The sequence below is a fragment of the Topomyia yanbarensis genome, chromosome 3 (genome assembly GCF_030247195.1).
Source record: "Topomyia yanbarensis strain Yona2022 chromosome 3, ASM3024719v1, whole genome shotgun sequence".
Taxonomy (NCBI): Eukaryota; Metazoa; Arthropoda; class Insecta; order Diptera; family Culicidae; genus Topomyia; species Topomyia yanbarensis.
In genome coordinates this window covers 420,901,578-420,918,577 of record NC_080672.1, presented here as the reverse complement: position 1 = coordinate 420,918,577, position 17,000 = coordinate 420,901,578, and the positions used below count along the sequence as shown (strand labels likewise).

Below are 17,000 nucleotides of genomic sequence, written 5' to 3'. Positions count from 1 at the left end.
CGTTTTATTAAAAAGACAGAAAAATATGTGTCCCGATTTTATCAATGTCCCTGTTTTATCTGCCTAAAATTCGCCAAGGGGCTGATAAAAACGGGTCTTTACTGTATCACAAAAGAAAAGAGAATTCACTTGCATTATTCCAATTAGCACAACACAACTATAGGACAAATGACCGAAGATTCGAGATTGTATGAAATACTTGCATTCAATATATTATACTATCTCATAACCGTACAATCTTACTACACAAGAAACTGTTCTATGAAACTGTACGAAAAATGACACCACCAATAATAGTTCTCGCACTATCCGCGCAAAAGCGCTCAACAACCACTTGCTCGAGAATCAGCTTGCTTTTTTTGTTTTTCAACATTCTTTCGTTCAGTTTCTCTCGTGCTCAAAATTTCTCTCTCCAGCAACCAAAAAACACTCAAAGGACGCCAATCCACAGCAACCGGAAAAGGAACCATAATCACCGCTACAAGAAGAAAATTCGAACAACTGCTCTCTCCCGTTCTCACAAAGGAGCAAAAGAGCGAGAGAAACAAAACGCCGCCGCAGAGCAACTGGGAGGAAAATTACCACCCATCTACATACACAGCGTGCAAAACAGCGCCGCTCGCGCCATCAGTCAGTGTGATGTAGAGTTCAGAACGAGAAACACGACCATAAGCTGTAAGGTATACGACCTAACCAAGCCAAACCGATAAGCCACAAGAAGAAATATTTAATACTGTCTGTGCTGTAGAGTTATTGATATAGTACCACCGCCCGAGTAACGTAGCCGCTTTTTTTTTACTGTGCCATCCCAGTTGAAACCAGACAGGGATAATACCATCATCTATCATTTCCCTTAGCAGTGACCCCCTCCCATACGATCAAACGACGGCCCGTGTGAATGGAAGAAAAAGACGTCGGTCTCTAGTGCTTTAGTATTTAGGATATTGATTATTTCAAACGAGTGACGAAAAATTTCGTTTTTAAAATTGTTCCGTGGCTGTCTCGAAAAAAAAAAGTTTTTTTTGTTCTACTAATATAGTGTCTAATTATATCGGGATCATTTTCCCGGTAATCAATGCAAGTGATATTGGCCTCTGGTGAGCGTGATCGAGCGGCGGAAGAGTAAAAATAAATAACGAGAAAAAATCGATCAGGTGACGGAGACACAAATCATGTGCGGAAAAAAGGATGAAAGTGATGAAATGCTGGGTGCCTGAAGTAGCTGGATCAACGCAAGGAGCAAACGTGGCAAGCCGCCATAGCGGAAGAAATCCCAAAGCAAAATTTCTCTGTGATTTGTAGTTTAAAAATACGAAAATTTTAAATAGCTAAAGAAAGCGACCCATACCATAACAAAAAAAAATCAAAAGAGTGAATTTGCCTCACGGGCAAATTGTTATATTTTTTTTTTTCACTTGGCATCGCGACCCAGCGCGCGCGTTTCACACATTAAAAGAAGCTGCGAAGGAAGCCGCCATGACGACCACAACCGCACAGGCGACAACACCCTCCAGCATCCAGAACACCCAACGAATGGGCTCGATAGTGCTGAAGAGTTTGTCCATTCTGCTAGGGTTGTTCTTCATCTTTATCGGACTGATGAAGCTAACGCCGCACATCAGCAAGGAACTGCATCGAGATTTGGTAAGTTAGGCGCTGTGTATGTGTAAAGGTGTAGAAGGGGAAAAGCATTCTTCTAAAAACGCGCATTTCTGCCGCACTCGAATGTTGAAATCATTGTTTGCTGTATAGCTGGCACCGGTGAGGAGGATGCTCTTGCAGTATGTAAACACAAATAATTATTCATCTTCTTTATCGCATATACGGTTAAATCTTTATTATTTTTTCAAGATTCTGAATTTATGCATGACGTGACAACAATTTTACACGGTTCTTGACAGTGATTCTATAATAATTTTTGAATATTGTCACATATTCAGAATGTAGACTTAATAACGCTATGAATGATGCTATGATCGTCAAAGTATGAATTCATACGAGGAGAATGTTTTAATAATGTATTTTTAGACTCCGACAGTAGTAGACCATGAGACTCTATATATTACCTATAGAAGTTTGACTTTCGAACAGAAGTGACAATAAAACAACGAATGATCTACTTCTATGCACTAGAATTCTACACACGTGCAATACACTGCACAGTGTTTTATGAACAGAAACGACATAATATCGATAACAGTATTGCTACTGTTGTACCGGAAAGGTAATCTCCTGTTTTCCATTCAATTGTGCTGTGCCATAACCAGCGGATAATGGTCCAGTTTATGAATTGAATTGGTTTGTGGTGGAACATGGAACTGAAGTCCAATAGTAGATTGAAAACACTATTTTCTTTTTCCGGGCAAAAACAGTCTATAGTGCTGTGTGGCGTCCAGCGACTGATGCAAGAATCGATCCGGTTCCTGCTTCCATGTTGTATGAGGAACCACAAAACTGGAGTTTCTTCATCTGTCATCTATTCCATTTAGTTTTTATCATGTTGTATCAAATCAGTTGGCTCATTTTTTTCTATCAGTTCTTTGAATCAAAACACTTATAATTTCTCAGCACGTTTCTCGCTATATCGCAGTAATAAAGCAGAATGTCGAAGTTCTGAAAACGCCACTTTGTATAGATTTTTTAGACAAGTAATGTGGCATTTCTAATTCAGTTTGCCCCAAAATAGCGTTTGTCATAAGATAGCACAACAGCGACGACTTCAAAAGTTATAGCATTTAATATATTTTTTCCTCATATTTTCATAGTAGCAATGTCAAGAACTTCAAGCGAAGTGAGCGGGGGTCCAAAATAATCTGCATCTTCACGATTGCCACGAGAAGGACTTTTTGTTAATAGGATGGGGTAAAGAGTTACACAAATCTGGATTCACCTTGATAAGTGATACGATCTACGCAACTCACAAAAGTGTTATCATATATTGCTCTGGGCAACCCACTACCGAGAATTTATGAAAGATTCATCAATTGCAGATGATTCTGATTTTCGGGACTCCTATATATGTCATCGTAATATTTTAGTCTTGAGTTTACTATCGGATTTTTTACGAGGAATAACGTGACATTATGAACTGAATTATAACGAGACTCCCCGTTGGATACCACCAAAAAATCGTCAAAACCCAACAAAATGAATTATTTGTTTGATTCGAACGGCGAGTTTGCTCCCGTCATACCTCTCTTCACTGGGCAAGGAATCAGAAATCCACAGTAATCATTATCTCTGTCACCCACCGGAGTCCAATGGATAATGAGCTAAAATTAGACACGCGACGATAATAAAAACCCGGCCTTGGTATCTAGCATGGCAATTAAATAGATCAAATGTGTTGAGTGGTAGCTGTGGTTGTGTGAGATTTCGCTTTTGAGACATCATCAAAGCCCAGGGATAGCATAAGGGTTTGTGCATCGGGCCGGAGTCCCAAGGGTTGCAGGTTCCAATCCTACCTCCGTTGGATACTACCAGAAAAGCCTTACCCATGTTATATTTTATGAAACAGTTCACGGACCAAAACAAAACCCATGAATTATATTCCAAATTTTGCGAAAAGTTTCACTTAAAATTTCTAGGCCATGTGCAGAGTTGCGTGAAAGTGAAAATGATTGGAAATCTTCTAAATTTGCGAACTTATTAAAAAACACGCAATAACCAGTTCGAGAATCCGTGAATTACAGCTGAGTTCGGTGAAATTGTTCACGTAAAATAAAAATATTAAGATCATGTACAAAATATCATATTTCGTGAACTAGATCCTGAAAGTGGAAACGTATTTTATGATTTTGGGAACTACGAAATAGCAATCAAGATGTAATAAATCATGGGTCAGATCACATCGTATAGTCGGACCATAAACAATTTGCCCAGATTTATGGATAAAATCACGATTCAACATTTGGTTTAAGAGTAATGATCATAAAGTTGCGAACTAGTTTAAGAACAGAGAAAACGATTTTGTAATGACATAGAGTGGAAATCTCCACAAGTATAAAGTGTTACGAAAGAAAAATTGAACATAAATTATAAAACACATAATATTTTTTTCTCTGTGCTGTTTCTTCAACATAAATACAACAGAAAAAGTGAGCCATCGGACACTGAGTGAACTAATAGTTTGTCTTGTTTTCGTTAAAACATAACGGCATCGTGGCGCTGTAAATTGTCCTATAATTACCGTTTTTCGCTCGAATAAAGAAATGCGAAAAAATACATTGCTTGTTCGTTTTTAAAAATATTGGATCCACCAAAATATTAACAATACTGATAGGCAGCATGTTCACGGTTTCAGAATCTTTGTCACGATTTTAAATATTTTCGTCACGAGTTGTGTAATTTAAGTTCATGATTTCAGGACCTTAGTCGCGATTTTTGTAATTTCTGTTCATGTTATCGTGATATTTTAGTGATGAATAGATCAATTCGTGTTCATGATTTCAGGATTTTGGTCACGATTTTAGATATTTTTGTCACTAGTTGTGTGATTTGTGTTCATGATTTCAAGATCGTAGTCACGATTTTCGTAATTTCTGTTCATGTTATCATGATATTCTATTTTAGAGTTTACTTTCGAAGAGTAGTGTAACTAATGTTCATGATATCAGCAGTTTTATCATGGTATTCGTAAATTCTCTTAGCCTTATCGTATTCTATTACTTTTTGGTTACTAATGGTTTTTTTTACTTGGAATAACGTGACAATATGAACTGGATCATTAAAATAAGACTCATTCTCGATATCTGGTTCTGTGAACTATATCACGCATACTATTTTGGGTTCTCAGTGCAGTTTGTGTTTTCTGTCCGGACATCACAATGAACCTTATCAAATAAATAACGATGTTCGAGGTGCTACAAGTTTTTTTATATCTACTGCTCGTACCTATTACTGGTCGCTAGCAGCTGGATATTTCATAAAAAAGTGCATGGAACAAAAATGATTCCATGAATAATACTCCAACTTTTGTGATAGAGTTCACGTAAAAATTTCATTACCATGTTGCATGAAATTGTAAATGATTAGGGATATCTTCTAAATATCACAAGCACGCCAATAGATACTAGATAGATCGTAAATCATGTACTAGGACCCATGAACCAGTTCACGAATACATGAATAATATTTTATGATTTCGTGAACTATTTCACGAAAACGAATGGTAAGTTGTGGCTATTATACTAGGTATCATGAACCGGTTCACGAATACATGAATAATATTTCATGATGTCATGAACTATTTTACGAGCATTGATATTAGAAATAGAGTTCACGAATGCATGAATAATATTTGATGATTTTGTGAACCATTTCACGAGCACGGATATTGGATCGTGACTAATATATTAGGGATCATGAATTAGTTCTCGAGGATTGAATGGATTCATGAATAAAATTCCGAATTTCGTGAAATAGTTCACGAAAAAATAGCCAGGATATTTTGATTTTGTGAACTAGTGTTCTTATAACTATGAAAAAAATCATGAGTCAACCTTTATTTTAAGAATAATGTTCATAAAGTTGTGAACTAGTTCTTGGCGGAAAACGTGACTGAAGTTCACAAAACAAAATCAAATATTTCCACTAATGAAAGCGTTATGCGGGCGTGACTGAAGGGAAATTGAACATAATTATAAAATCCATGATTTTTGGTCATGGTCTTGTTTTCGTAACGTAAAAACGTGATTGTTTCAGAATTCATGGCACTTTATTCACGATTTTGGGAACAATTTTTTTCCGTGTACCTAGTGTGTGAAACGTAAACAAACAATGAGTGATAAACTGTGTTGCTGTTGACTTCTCGAAATGTCCAGTAAGACTATCGATTCGCGAAGTGGAGCAATTGTTAAAGGTGAACATGAAGCTCAACATAGCACAAATTAGCGGCGTGCAATTCCATCATTTACGTCATGCGGTACTGATTACGTTCAAAAACATTAGCCAAGCAGAATCATTCGCTTCGCAGAACAACTTAAAACACGCCGTCGAATGTAATGACACTTTATACAACATCCCAACGTATATTGATAGTGACAGTATTGAAATAAAGCTACATGACCTGGCACCACGCACTAGTTCCGCCACTATCAAAAAACTCATGTCAAAATACGGAGAGGTGGATAGTGTTAAAGAAGATACTTGGAGAAATTTCGTCCCAGGACTTATCAACGGCGTTCGTGTAGTGAGAATGCGGCCGACAAAACCTATTCCCTCCTACTTGTCTATCTCAGGCAGATGCCCTAAACGTATTGAACATTCTCAACGAACACTAGTCACGTACCCAGGGCAGATTCCTACGTGCCAACATTGCGATCAGCCGCTACACCACGGGAAACCTTGCGCAGAGGCTGCTAAGGAAATTCCCCCTGCGACGACCAAATCCGGTATACAGTCGTCGTATACTAAATCACAACCGTTTGGTAAACCAACGACTGCGGACCGGGCAGTAACAAACACCAGCTCAACAACGATCGGGTCCAGTGCCACTAAACCAACTGCCATTACCAACATCGAAGTAACAACGATTACTGCAAATGTCTCCAAACCAACAACAAACAGCACCAATAAAGAATCAAACACCGATGTAGAAGGGTTTACAGCAACGACCCGGAAGTACAAGAAACAAACAAGAACATCCGACCATGAGCATCATGAATGCAGAGAACCTCGGAGAAAATCGTTTAAAACCATCTTTGCGCGTGAAGATTACAACTCTAACATAATGACAGGACTAAGCTAGCACCAGATTGACGCTAGCTTCAAAAACCGACTCAATCCACCTAGCAGTGAGATGAAATGTTTCTTACAAATGTTCGATTATTCAGGAGAAACACGAGAAAATTTAAGCCGAAGAAGAAAAGAAAACCCCCGGTTCGTCAGAAGATCAGAGAGGATTCGGAACTGAGGGCATTGGGAGAAAATGTGATAAATTTCAAAATTCGCGTAAATGACAATCGCGTAAATTTCAAAATCCGCGTAAATAAAAACCGAGTAAATTTCAAAATCCGCGTAAAAAAACCTGAACGTATAAATGTGGGACACACTGTATGATTTACGCACGCCATCGATTAGTTGCGTCACCCTTGCGTGTATGTTGCTGACATTATCCACCTCTAGTCTTTCATATTACTAAATATATTAGACTAATAGGTATAATATATCCATCATACTAATGAAAAATCAATTTATTCCCTACCGTATTACGATTAATAAAACGACTAGCCTACCAAACAACATTAGGCGACCAATATCAAGCATATTTTCATTCATTCATTCATTCTCACCTTTCTTCAGCGGATAACTTCTTACTTGAAATTTTAGCTAGAATCACTTTCTCGCACCTTCAAGCTCTGCATAACGACCTAACATATCTCACCTCATAACACATCTCTGCCCGATGCAAAGCTTCAGAATTCTAAAATAAACAAACAAACCGCGTCGTACAGCAGTGTTTTGATCTTGAAATCGAACATTCGCAGCGATGAATTTTATGACGCGTACCTACTCTATCATCTGGGATAAGCAAATATTTCGATCTCATTCACAAATTTCCACGCGCCTTTGTCATTTTGTCGAACTTCTTTTCTCAATACGAAGTACATAAATTATTGATTTTATGTACTAGGTGCGGTGAACCAAATTACATCCTCACATTGTGCGACATTGGTAAGCAATAGAATCATTAAAGATCGTTAGGGGGCTGTTAACAATTCCCGTATTTATGGTATCTCTATTTATGTTATCTGTAAGGGGGTTTTCAAATTCAGTGACTAAATGTTTCGAGGTTATAGGGCTCCCAATTGAAAATTTCGGGGACGTCAGATTGTTAAAGATATGTATATGTAAAAAAATAGGATCATAGGATTATTACATGGATTGAAATGACTCAACTTACTAAATGGAATATTTTTCCAATGCTAAAAACCACAGAACGCTTCTTAATTGATTTTCTACAAAAAAAAGTAAATAGGTTTGTGTTTGACACTATCGGCCTTACGTGACAGTAGTTTCAGTCTTAGGATTAATTTTCTTGACAGTTAAACCAGCAATTGAACAGGAATTAAGGTAGTTGGTAGGAATGAAGGTATATCAAATTTCACAAACAATTTTGTTTTATTATTTCACGTGCAAAATAAAGCAATATCGTTAACGTCAGCTGCAACGGAAAAGTCCGAAAACAACCCATTACTTAACGACCATATTTGTCAGTGCATTCATTAATCATCCCCCATATGCTTTCGCTGAGATAACTGTCTTATTTCCGTAGAAAATTTATTTGAAATCTTTCTGAACCTTCTGCAACTTAGGGAAAAAATATATTCTACATTCGGAAAGCTGAGCTCTATCCATGTACATATGTAATTTCAAGACTTCTCAAATGGTTCATGTTTCCCCATAGCGTGCCAGCCAGCACAGAGCAGCGCTCATCAGGCTAGTAAGTGCGGTGCTGCACTCGTATGCGTTGGATTTATTTTTAAGAAATTTCTCCTATACCAGATCGTTGCAAATCTAGACTTTTTTGGCACATCCCGCCCTCCGAGGGCGATGGGACTGGGCATCCTTTGCTCTCTGACCGCCGCCAAGGAGCGCCCGTCGTCTTCTTGGGGAAAAAAATGTGTAGTTCATCTAATAAATTAACTTCCCTTCGTTTCACTCAGCGTGCGCAACTTGCCTGACGGGGCTGACCTCAAAATAGCGCGCCCTGGTTATCGTTGCCGTCGAGATTTTCTTGAGCAATGAAATTGAAATTTTGTGCATGCTTTTGCCTTTCTCATAAAAAGAAAGGCTATGCAATCACTCCAAAAAACGACGACCCAAACGAGGCCCGGAGGGCCGAGTGTCCTATAATATTCGATTCAGTTCGTTTAAATCGCCAAATGTCTGTGTTTATGTATGTGTGTGCATGTGTGTATCAAATAATGTCACTCAACTTTCTCAGAATTGGGTGGCAGGGGGTTACTAGAGTAAATAAATCTTTATCTTATTTCGGTTTGTGGGGTGGATGAAGGGAATGCGGGTGTGAGGGTGGTCCAAGGGTTAGAGATAGAGGGTTGATGAAGGTGGGAGGTGTGAGGGTAAGAGAGGGAAGGGGCCATGCAATACCCAACTTGGAGACTTGGTTGGAAAAAATCGGTTCAGTCAACACCGAAGAATCGATGTGATATTGATTGTGAAATATGACCGGAAGCCGGTACTTCCGGAATTTTCGATGGTGGCCAATATATTCAAAGAATGAATGGTATGCAATCACTGATCTAGATCTAGAATGGATGTAATTTAGTGACCACTTCAATAAGTTTTTAGCCTTTGAGGTATTATGATTGTAACGGTTTATATGAGACATTCCAGTGCGACCTTACTAATTAACCTGTAACTTCGGAACTAAAAGTCAGAACTAAATGGAATTTAATGGCAGTTAATGGGAGTATTGTATCTTTCATTTGAAATCAAGTTTGTAAAAATAGGTTAAGAGCTCGCTGGAAAATAGGTGACATTAGCTTAGCAACATGACGAGTTCCCCGGGGGCATCAAGAACCGTCATAGACCTTACAAACCGATTCCCCCAGCATTTCAAAATATGATCACACGAAGATAATATTGAACTCATGCTGATTAAGCTAATTAAATACTTTTTTGTTTAAAGTGTGTCAGCTTCGACTTTCGTGGTAGTCGTGGGATACGTACTAAGTCCAATAAGAATGTAATAGACATTTCTACAATTCTATTGAATATAACCAGTTAATGAATTATAGTTTGGATAATTGAGAAAGGCATAATCACACCACTATCACACTGGTTTTTTTCGCCCAAAAGTGTAAAAACGGTAAAGTGATGTTTTCTGGGATGTTTTATGACCATCCAAGACCCCCATTTTGACACTATAGTTATAGAAGATAACTATATAGAAGTGAGATATTTGATACATTTTTTATCAAAGTATGAAATCTTTAAAATTTTTAAAGAACTTAAATCAAGTCATATTTTTTGTGTTTCGGATTCTCCTCGTCAGTAGCTAACAGCTGACTGGGCCGCTAGCTAGACACTAGATCCAAAAAATGACACGTCGTCGCTGTTGTGCTATCTTATGACAAACGCCATTTTGGGGTGCACTGAGTTAGATATGCCATGTTACTAAGTTTTAAAATCTCCATAAAGTCGCGTTTTCAGAATTTTGAAATTCTGCTGGGTTACTGAGATATAGCGAAACACGATTATGACATGCGCCAATTTCTCGAGTGATCGAGTTGTGCTATCTTATGACAAAGAAAAAAGAGACAACATTCTTAGTTTGTTGGCTTGCTATAAGCCGAAAAGCTTATAGCAAGCCAACAGATGTCTCTGATGACATAGGTAATTCCTATGCAGATCAACCATAAGCATTAGCTAGGTTCTTGGCTCGGGAACAAAACTTTTCCTACTATAGTTTTTTTTCTGGGAATGGTTGGCTTATATATTCATGATTATTGAACAAATTTCCTTTTGAGATTTCCACTTGTTTTGGAAAGTATACCGAAATGTAGTGATGGATTATGCAAGAAGAACATTTGTTTCGTCTAGTCACCTGTCAACAATAACATTGTTTGATACACATTGTCTCTAAATTGTCAATGAAACCAATTTTTGTTCATTGTGTTTCCTGAATAAAGGAGGAAAATTGGAAAAACTTTGTGTTCTAATACCATCATTTTGTAACCTGATATTGCTGCTATCGCATGGAAAAGAATAATATTGGACATAGTGATCTATAACGCATAATTTTACGAATCAGTTATAATTCATTTTTATATGAAATCTTCTGTACACATTTGTGACACGTCATACATATTTTATCATCAATACACACTTATGACACGTATGTGAGCGACTTTGGTTTACATTTTAAGCAAAAACTGTAAATATAGTCAACCGATCTTCGCACAAATCGAGAGATTACTTCAGAGAAGATAGAAGCATCGAATGCCTTCTCTGAAAAGCTTCTAACATTTATAAATTTTAAGATATTCAATCTCAAACTTTAAAAATCGTTTTTCTCGAAAAGTGCTAAATGGCGCTTGTCATAAGATAGCACAACAGCGACGACATAGCTTATGTGTACAGTAAACGACTGATCGAGACTGATGTCCCGGTTTGTACAGAAGTTCTTATTTTACTAACGAGGACCAAATTGAATCGAAACTGTTCGTGGCTTACACTCCAATGTGGCAAAATAATGCAGATTCTAAATTGGGGTAAACCCCTTGTTCTGGCATCACTGTCAGTTGTAACGTTCCATCCGTGTCGAGTTAACAGATGCAACAAATTATCTGTCATGCTGACATATGAAGAAGTGCATCGCGAAGGTAGAAAAAGAACGATAGAAGAGGACTGAAACATAGGTAGGAAAGAGGACTTAGGGTCATTAGGTTGATTTCGCACCATTCCGCAACGGTTTCCAATTGGCGTTGAAGGAAAACTCCGTCATCAGTATTCGGGACCCTGTGGTATAACTTGAGGTCATTAACAAAAGCCAACCGTGGTCCTTCTAAACAAAAGTTGAAGTGCGAGAAAATCAAAGCGCCGAGATGGCTGCCTTGCAGAATACCCCAAATACCCGTGTTATCTGGAGAAGATTAGGGAGTCTCTGCATGATTTATCTGAAGAATCTTACCAGATTACCTTTGTTCGGATACCTTCTTAATACTCTCTTAGAAGACACTCTTTTTATTTATTAACAGATTAAGGCCGAAGTGGCCTGTGCCGTATACAAAAGATTCCTCCATTCTACTCGGTCCATGGCCGCGCGTCGCCAGCCACGCAGTCTGCGAAGGGTCCGCAAATCGTCTTCCACCTGGTCGATCCATCGTGCTCGCTGCGCGCCACGTCTTCTTGTACCGGTCGGATTGCAATTGAGAACCGTTTTCACCGGGCTATTGTCCGACATTCTGGCTACGTGCCCGGCCCACCGTAGTCGTCCGATTTTCGCGGTATGACAGATGGGCGGCTCCCCCAACAGCTGATGCAACTCATGGTTCATTCGCCGTCTCCATGTGCCGTCTTCCATCTGCACTCCACCGTAGATGGTACGCAGCACTTTCCGTTCGAAGACTCCAAGTGCGCGTTGGTCCTCCACGAGCATGGTCCAGGTCTCGTGCCCGTAGAAAACTACCGGTCTAATCAGCGTCTTGTAGATGGCCAACTTCGTACGACGGCGAACTCTGTTCGACCGAAGTGTCTTGCGGAGGCCAAAGTAAGCACGATTTCCTGCCACGATGCGTCTACGAATCTCTCTGTTGGTATCATTGTCGGCGGTCACCAGTGAGCCCAAGTACACGAACTCTTCAACCACCTCGATTTCGTCGCCACCGATGCAAACTCGAAGCGGGCGGTTCTCATTTTCTTCTCGTGAACCTCTTCCTATCATGTACTTTGTCTTCGACGTGTTGATGGCAAGTCCGACGCGCTTGGCTTCTCTTTTCAGTCTGATGTAGGCTTCCTCCATCTCCTCAAAGTTTCGTGCAATAATATCAACGTCATCGGCGAAGCCAAGTAGCTGAACGGACTTTGTGAAAATCGTACCACTCGTGTCGATCCCTGCTCTTCTTATTACACCTTCCAGCGCGATGTTGAATAACAGACACGAGAGACCATCACCTTGCCGTAACCCTCTGCGTGATTCGAAGGGACTCGAGAGCGTCCCTGAGACACGTACTACGCACATCACCCGATCCATCGTCGCCTTCACTAATCGCGTCAGTTTGTCCGGGAATCCGTACTCGTGCATAATCTGCCATAGCTGATCTCGATCGATAGTGTCGTATGCGGCTTTGAAGTCGATGAACAAATGATGTGTGGGCACATTGTACTCGCGGCATTTCTGCAGTACTTGACGAAGAGCGAACACCTGGTCCGTGGTAGATCGTTCGCTCATGAAACCCGCCTGGTACTGCCCCACGAACTCTCTTGCAATTGGTGATAGTCGACGGCATAGTATTTGGGAGAGTACCTTGTAGGCGGCGTTCAGCAGGGTGATTGCTCGGTAATTACAGCAATCCAGCTTGTCGCCCTTTTTGTAGATAGGACACACGACACCTTCCATCCACTCCTCCGGTAAAATCTCCTCCTCCCAAATCTTGGTAATCACCCAGTGCAGCGCTTTAGCCAGTGGCTCGCCACCGTGTTTTAGCAGCTCGCTTGGTATTTGGTCAACCCCAGCGGCTTTATTATTCAGAAGACACTCAACAGTTGGAAAAACTTGTGGAGCAATGGGAACTTAGACGCTGGGATGAATTTTGGTTGGGATTTCATTCGTGTAATGTCCCGGCTTATGTCCAACCACTACACGTTGGATGCACATTTGCGACGTATTGGGCTTTGCAGAGAGTAGTCTGTGCGCTTGTGACGAGCGCTATCACGATATCAAGTATGTTGTCTGGGTATACGCCGGGTATTGCGACGCCAGATCTGAGTTAAAGGATTTGCTTCGGGTACGTCACTCAATGGGTACTCTTTCCCAGTACGGGATATCTTGGCAAGTCGCCATCTTCCCTACATCTTTTTTTCACATTTTTATAAAAATGATGAATATCATAATTTAGTCCCTCTTTTTTCATTTATCGTTACAAGTTTTGCTCTTCCTTCCATATCGTCATGTTCGCTTTCTCTACTTTATTTTTAATACGACTGCTGCTACATCGATGTTGGGAATAAGCCCCCGCTGATTATCTTGTCAACGTATAAGCCACCGTTACAAAAATCAAATATGAGTGTATCTTTGTGAATTTAATTACTCAATCCGATAATATCCCTTGTTTAAACCTGAATTTCAGTCCTAAAACATATATCTTTCATGACCTCCTCTCCTTTCTCACTAACCTTGTGCACCTCTTGTATATCGAATTGTGTTCCTAGTTTGAAGCTGTAGAATTGTCCCTTCTAAATCTAATAACATCACGCTTGACTAGCAGTTTGCTCAGAAACACAAATTGTGACTACTTTTTATGGACAAAGACAGTTTTTGGAGAAATGCTGTATTTTAAATTTTAGCATCGATTGATGATGCCATTGTAAAAATTAACTACGCTTCTGACTTCATTTTTCCCGAACAAGAACAAACATATGCTTGTTACCCTAGATATCTAAACCTTATTGACCTATAAATGATAATATTTCCTATAAATGATGATTCGGTGCTACTGACTGAAGTAAAGTAAATGCTTCGAAATACCTCTGTTATTTTTAAATATATCCACTAATGCTTTTGCTACAATACAACTCGTTAACTCTGATATGTATGTTTTATGTTTCCTTCTTTTTTGTGAATGGTAGATCCGTCTCACCGCAGGAATTCTCGCTTGTCGGCTATTGACGTGTGCTAAAAAACGTATACGTAATTAGCTGACTCAGATGTGTTATCTTTAACGGTAAAAAACTTCGAAACAAAGTTACAGTACATCCTGTACGGTTTCAGTCATTTTAATTTGATTTATTTGAAGGTTATTTTTGTTATTCTTGTTCTAATTGTCACAATAAACAAATTTTGTAATTCGCGCCAACAGGGGTAGTACCTGAATCTATTGCATTAGAAATATTTTAACATTAACAACGCTGACTAAACTAACCTGTAAGAAAAATTGCCTATAAACACCCCGAACGTGCCAACAACAAAAAATGCTCGATTCAAAACAATGCAACAAATTCGTGGCAGTAGAACTAATTCCTTCCGATGGTGGTGTTTTGGTTGGCTACCAAGCGTTTCTCATTCAGATTTAATTTTAAATTTTCCCAACAATTCAAAGATATTCTCACACTCACATCATATCGAGTCCCATCGGTAGCGAGCAAGGTCAGTTGACATCGCGGTCAGCGAGTCAAGCGGACACAAACCTGTTAACAAGAGTCAACCATTCGGTCAATCATTCAGTCAGCCACCACCCTGCCAGAAGCCAAAAGTACAAAACAAATCTGGTTGGTCATGATCCAACCAGTTATAAAAGAATGTGTGATATTGAATAGAATACGGCAAGCTGTTGTTCAGTTAGCGTCGTTCACCTAGCAGTTTTATGATGCTCTGCGGGAGCAAATCATGTAATCGAACTATCTATGCGCGTGCAGAGTGATCGTAATCGTACCACTACTGCAAAAGGATGTTATCTAAATCAATTTTACTTAGCTGAACAGACAAGCAATGTTCATTTTCTTCTCCGATGGACCGTTTTCGTCATTTTTTTGAAAAACAAGTATAATAGTAGAAGAACTGCGGAGAGAAAACAGAATTTTTGGCAATGTGTGCCCCGGCATTGTATGGCAACACGTCCAATGGTAAAAGGATAGACAATGCTCGATTGGATTCGTTTTTTGACAGCTAAACGCGAATCCAATGGATCCAAAATGGAGTTAATTTCGCTGATTTTTAAAAACTGAAGTAAATATCTGCCCCTAGGCTCCATATATATTATAAATTTTGGAAAGGGAATACTCATAGGCGTGCGCAGCTGACAGCTTACAGCTGAGATATTTTCAGTTTTGTCAAGCCTTCATTATCAGTTAGATTTTTGGTCGAGGTTTCGTTACTCAAACCGTTATTTTACTTAGCTACTGAAATTCGCGTTGCTTACAAGATAATCACCCCTATTCTGCATTACGACGGATTGATTTTTCGAACGAATGTGGTTCGATCGAATCCGACTGTCGTTATTGAGAATGCGTTCTCAAATTCGTTTGAAAAAGCGATCCGTCGTAATGCAGAATAAGGCCGAATTTCAAGGATAGTGTAAAGATTCTCCTGATACATAGAATCTTGGTAATCATGATTATGAAAAAAGTATGAAATAGCCGGTGATTCTAGGCACATCCGTTATAGATATTGCCAGCATAGCATTTACTGGTTGGTAGTTCAGTAGACGGAATGGAAAACAATGTGCTTGTTTTACTAGCAATGAAGAAAAACGCTGTAGAAAATTACCTAGTGGACCGATCCTTTCCAAACTTTCAGGCAATAAAATATAATCCATTAGTAAGCTTTTGGCATTTTTATTTCATCCAACTTCAATTCTAAAACCGTACGCTCGCACCTTACTCCACTCATTATGTTCTGTACAACATCTGGCTGCAATTTCTTCTATACGGAAACCCACTTTTTCTTCATGTCTTATTCAGATTTGACCTCCTTGGGATACTTGCGTAGTGCTTGCTTCATAATTGCCCAGTATTTTTGGATGGGCCTTAGTTTCGTTGCGTACCGAAGTGACCACTTTGGCTTCGTACCCTTCTAGGACAACATTTGAATAGTAACACGAATCTAGATCCAACCAGAAGATCGTAGGGCCCTCGTGTTGCTTCAACAGAAGAAGCAGGCGCTTCTATAGACAACCCTTGAGGTAGATCTCCCCGTTTACAGTCCCGGTAGTCACGAACGGCGAACTCCGTTTGCCACATAAGCAGTTCGCTTGCCAAATCATGTATTTGAATGGCGGCGACCAAAAGGGGCTAACCCACATTTTTTTTCCGAAATCGACATTTTTGTATTTTTTGATAGTACTAAGTAATCCACGTGCCCTTCTTTTCAGGGCGGCCTAGGTGCCTCTACCGGAATTTCGGATGTTCGTAACAACAAATAACAAAAGTAAACAAACAAGTAATTTACTACATTTATCGACTTTTATTTCGCCGTTTCTCCACTTCAGCTGCTGCTGCTTTTGACGATGGCGGAAGGCGGGGGTTTATCCGACCGACCGGGACTTCGACGGCCGAGTTATCCTGCTGGTATCGTTGGCTGCTATCGCAACGGTCCTTTTCAATTAGCCAGGGAGGTGAGCAAGGCTCTTTTGTTGAAACCTCCCAAGTGACGGGGCGAATAATCGCCGGGTCCACTTACTCACCGTGAATGGCCCAGGTAGGTTCCGCAGTAACCTACCTCAGGGGGAACCTTTGTCCGCCCTGCTTCGTTCTCCTTTACGATTAACTGTGGAGGAGAGCTAGGCTCGTTCGGCTGATCCTCCACAGTGAGAACGACA

The 17,000-nt window shown here is 39.7% G+C and overlaps 1 protein-coding gene across 1 annotated transcript in view; it reads left to right on the top strand.

Moving 5' to 3' along the window:
* The first annotated feature begins 627 nt into the window (after positions 1-627).
* Positions 628-17,000, top strand: part of LOC131689235 (novel acetylcholine receptor chaperone) — a 44,058-nt gene continuing 27,685 nt past the window's right edge. Inside the window, exon 1 of the mRNA XM_058974184.1 lies at positions 628-1,644. Within this exon, the coding sequence (XP_058830167.1) occupies positions 1,477-1,644 (168 nt within the window). The 5' untranslated portion in view covers positions 628-1,476. The remainder of the gene's footprint in view (positions 1,645-17,000) is intronic.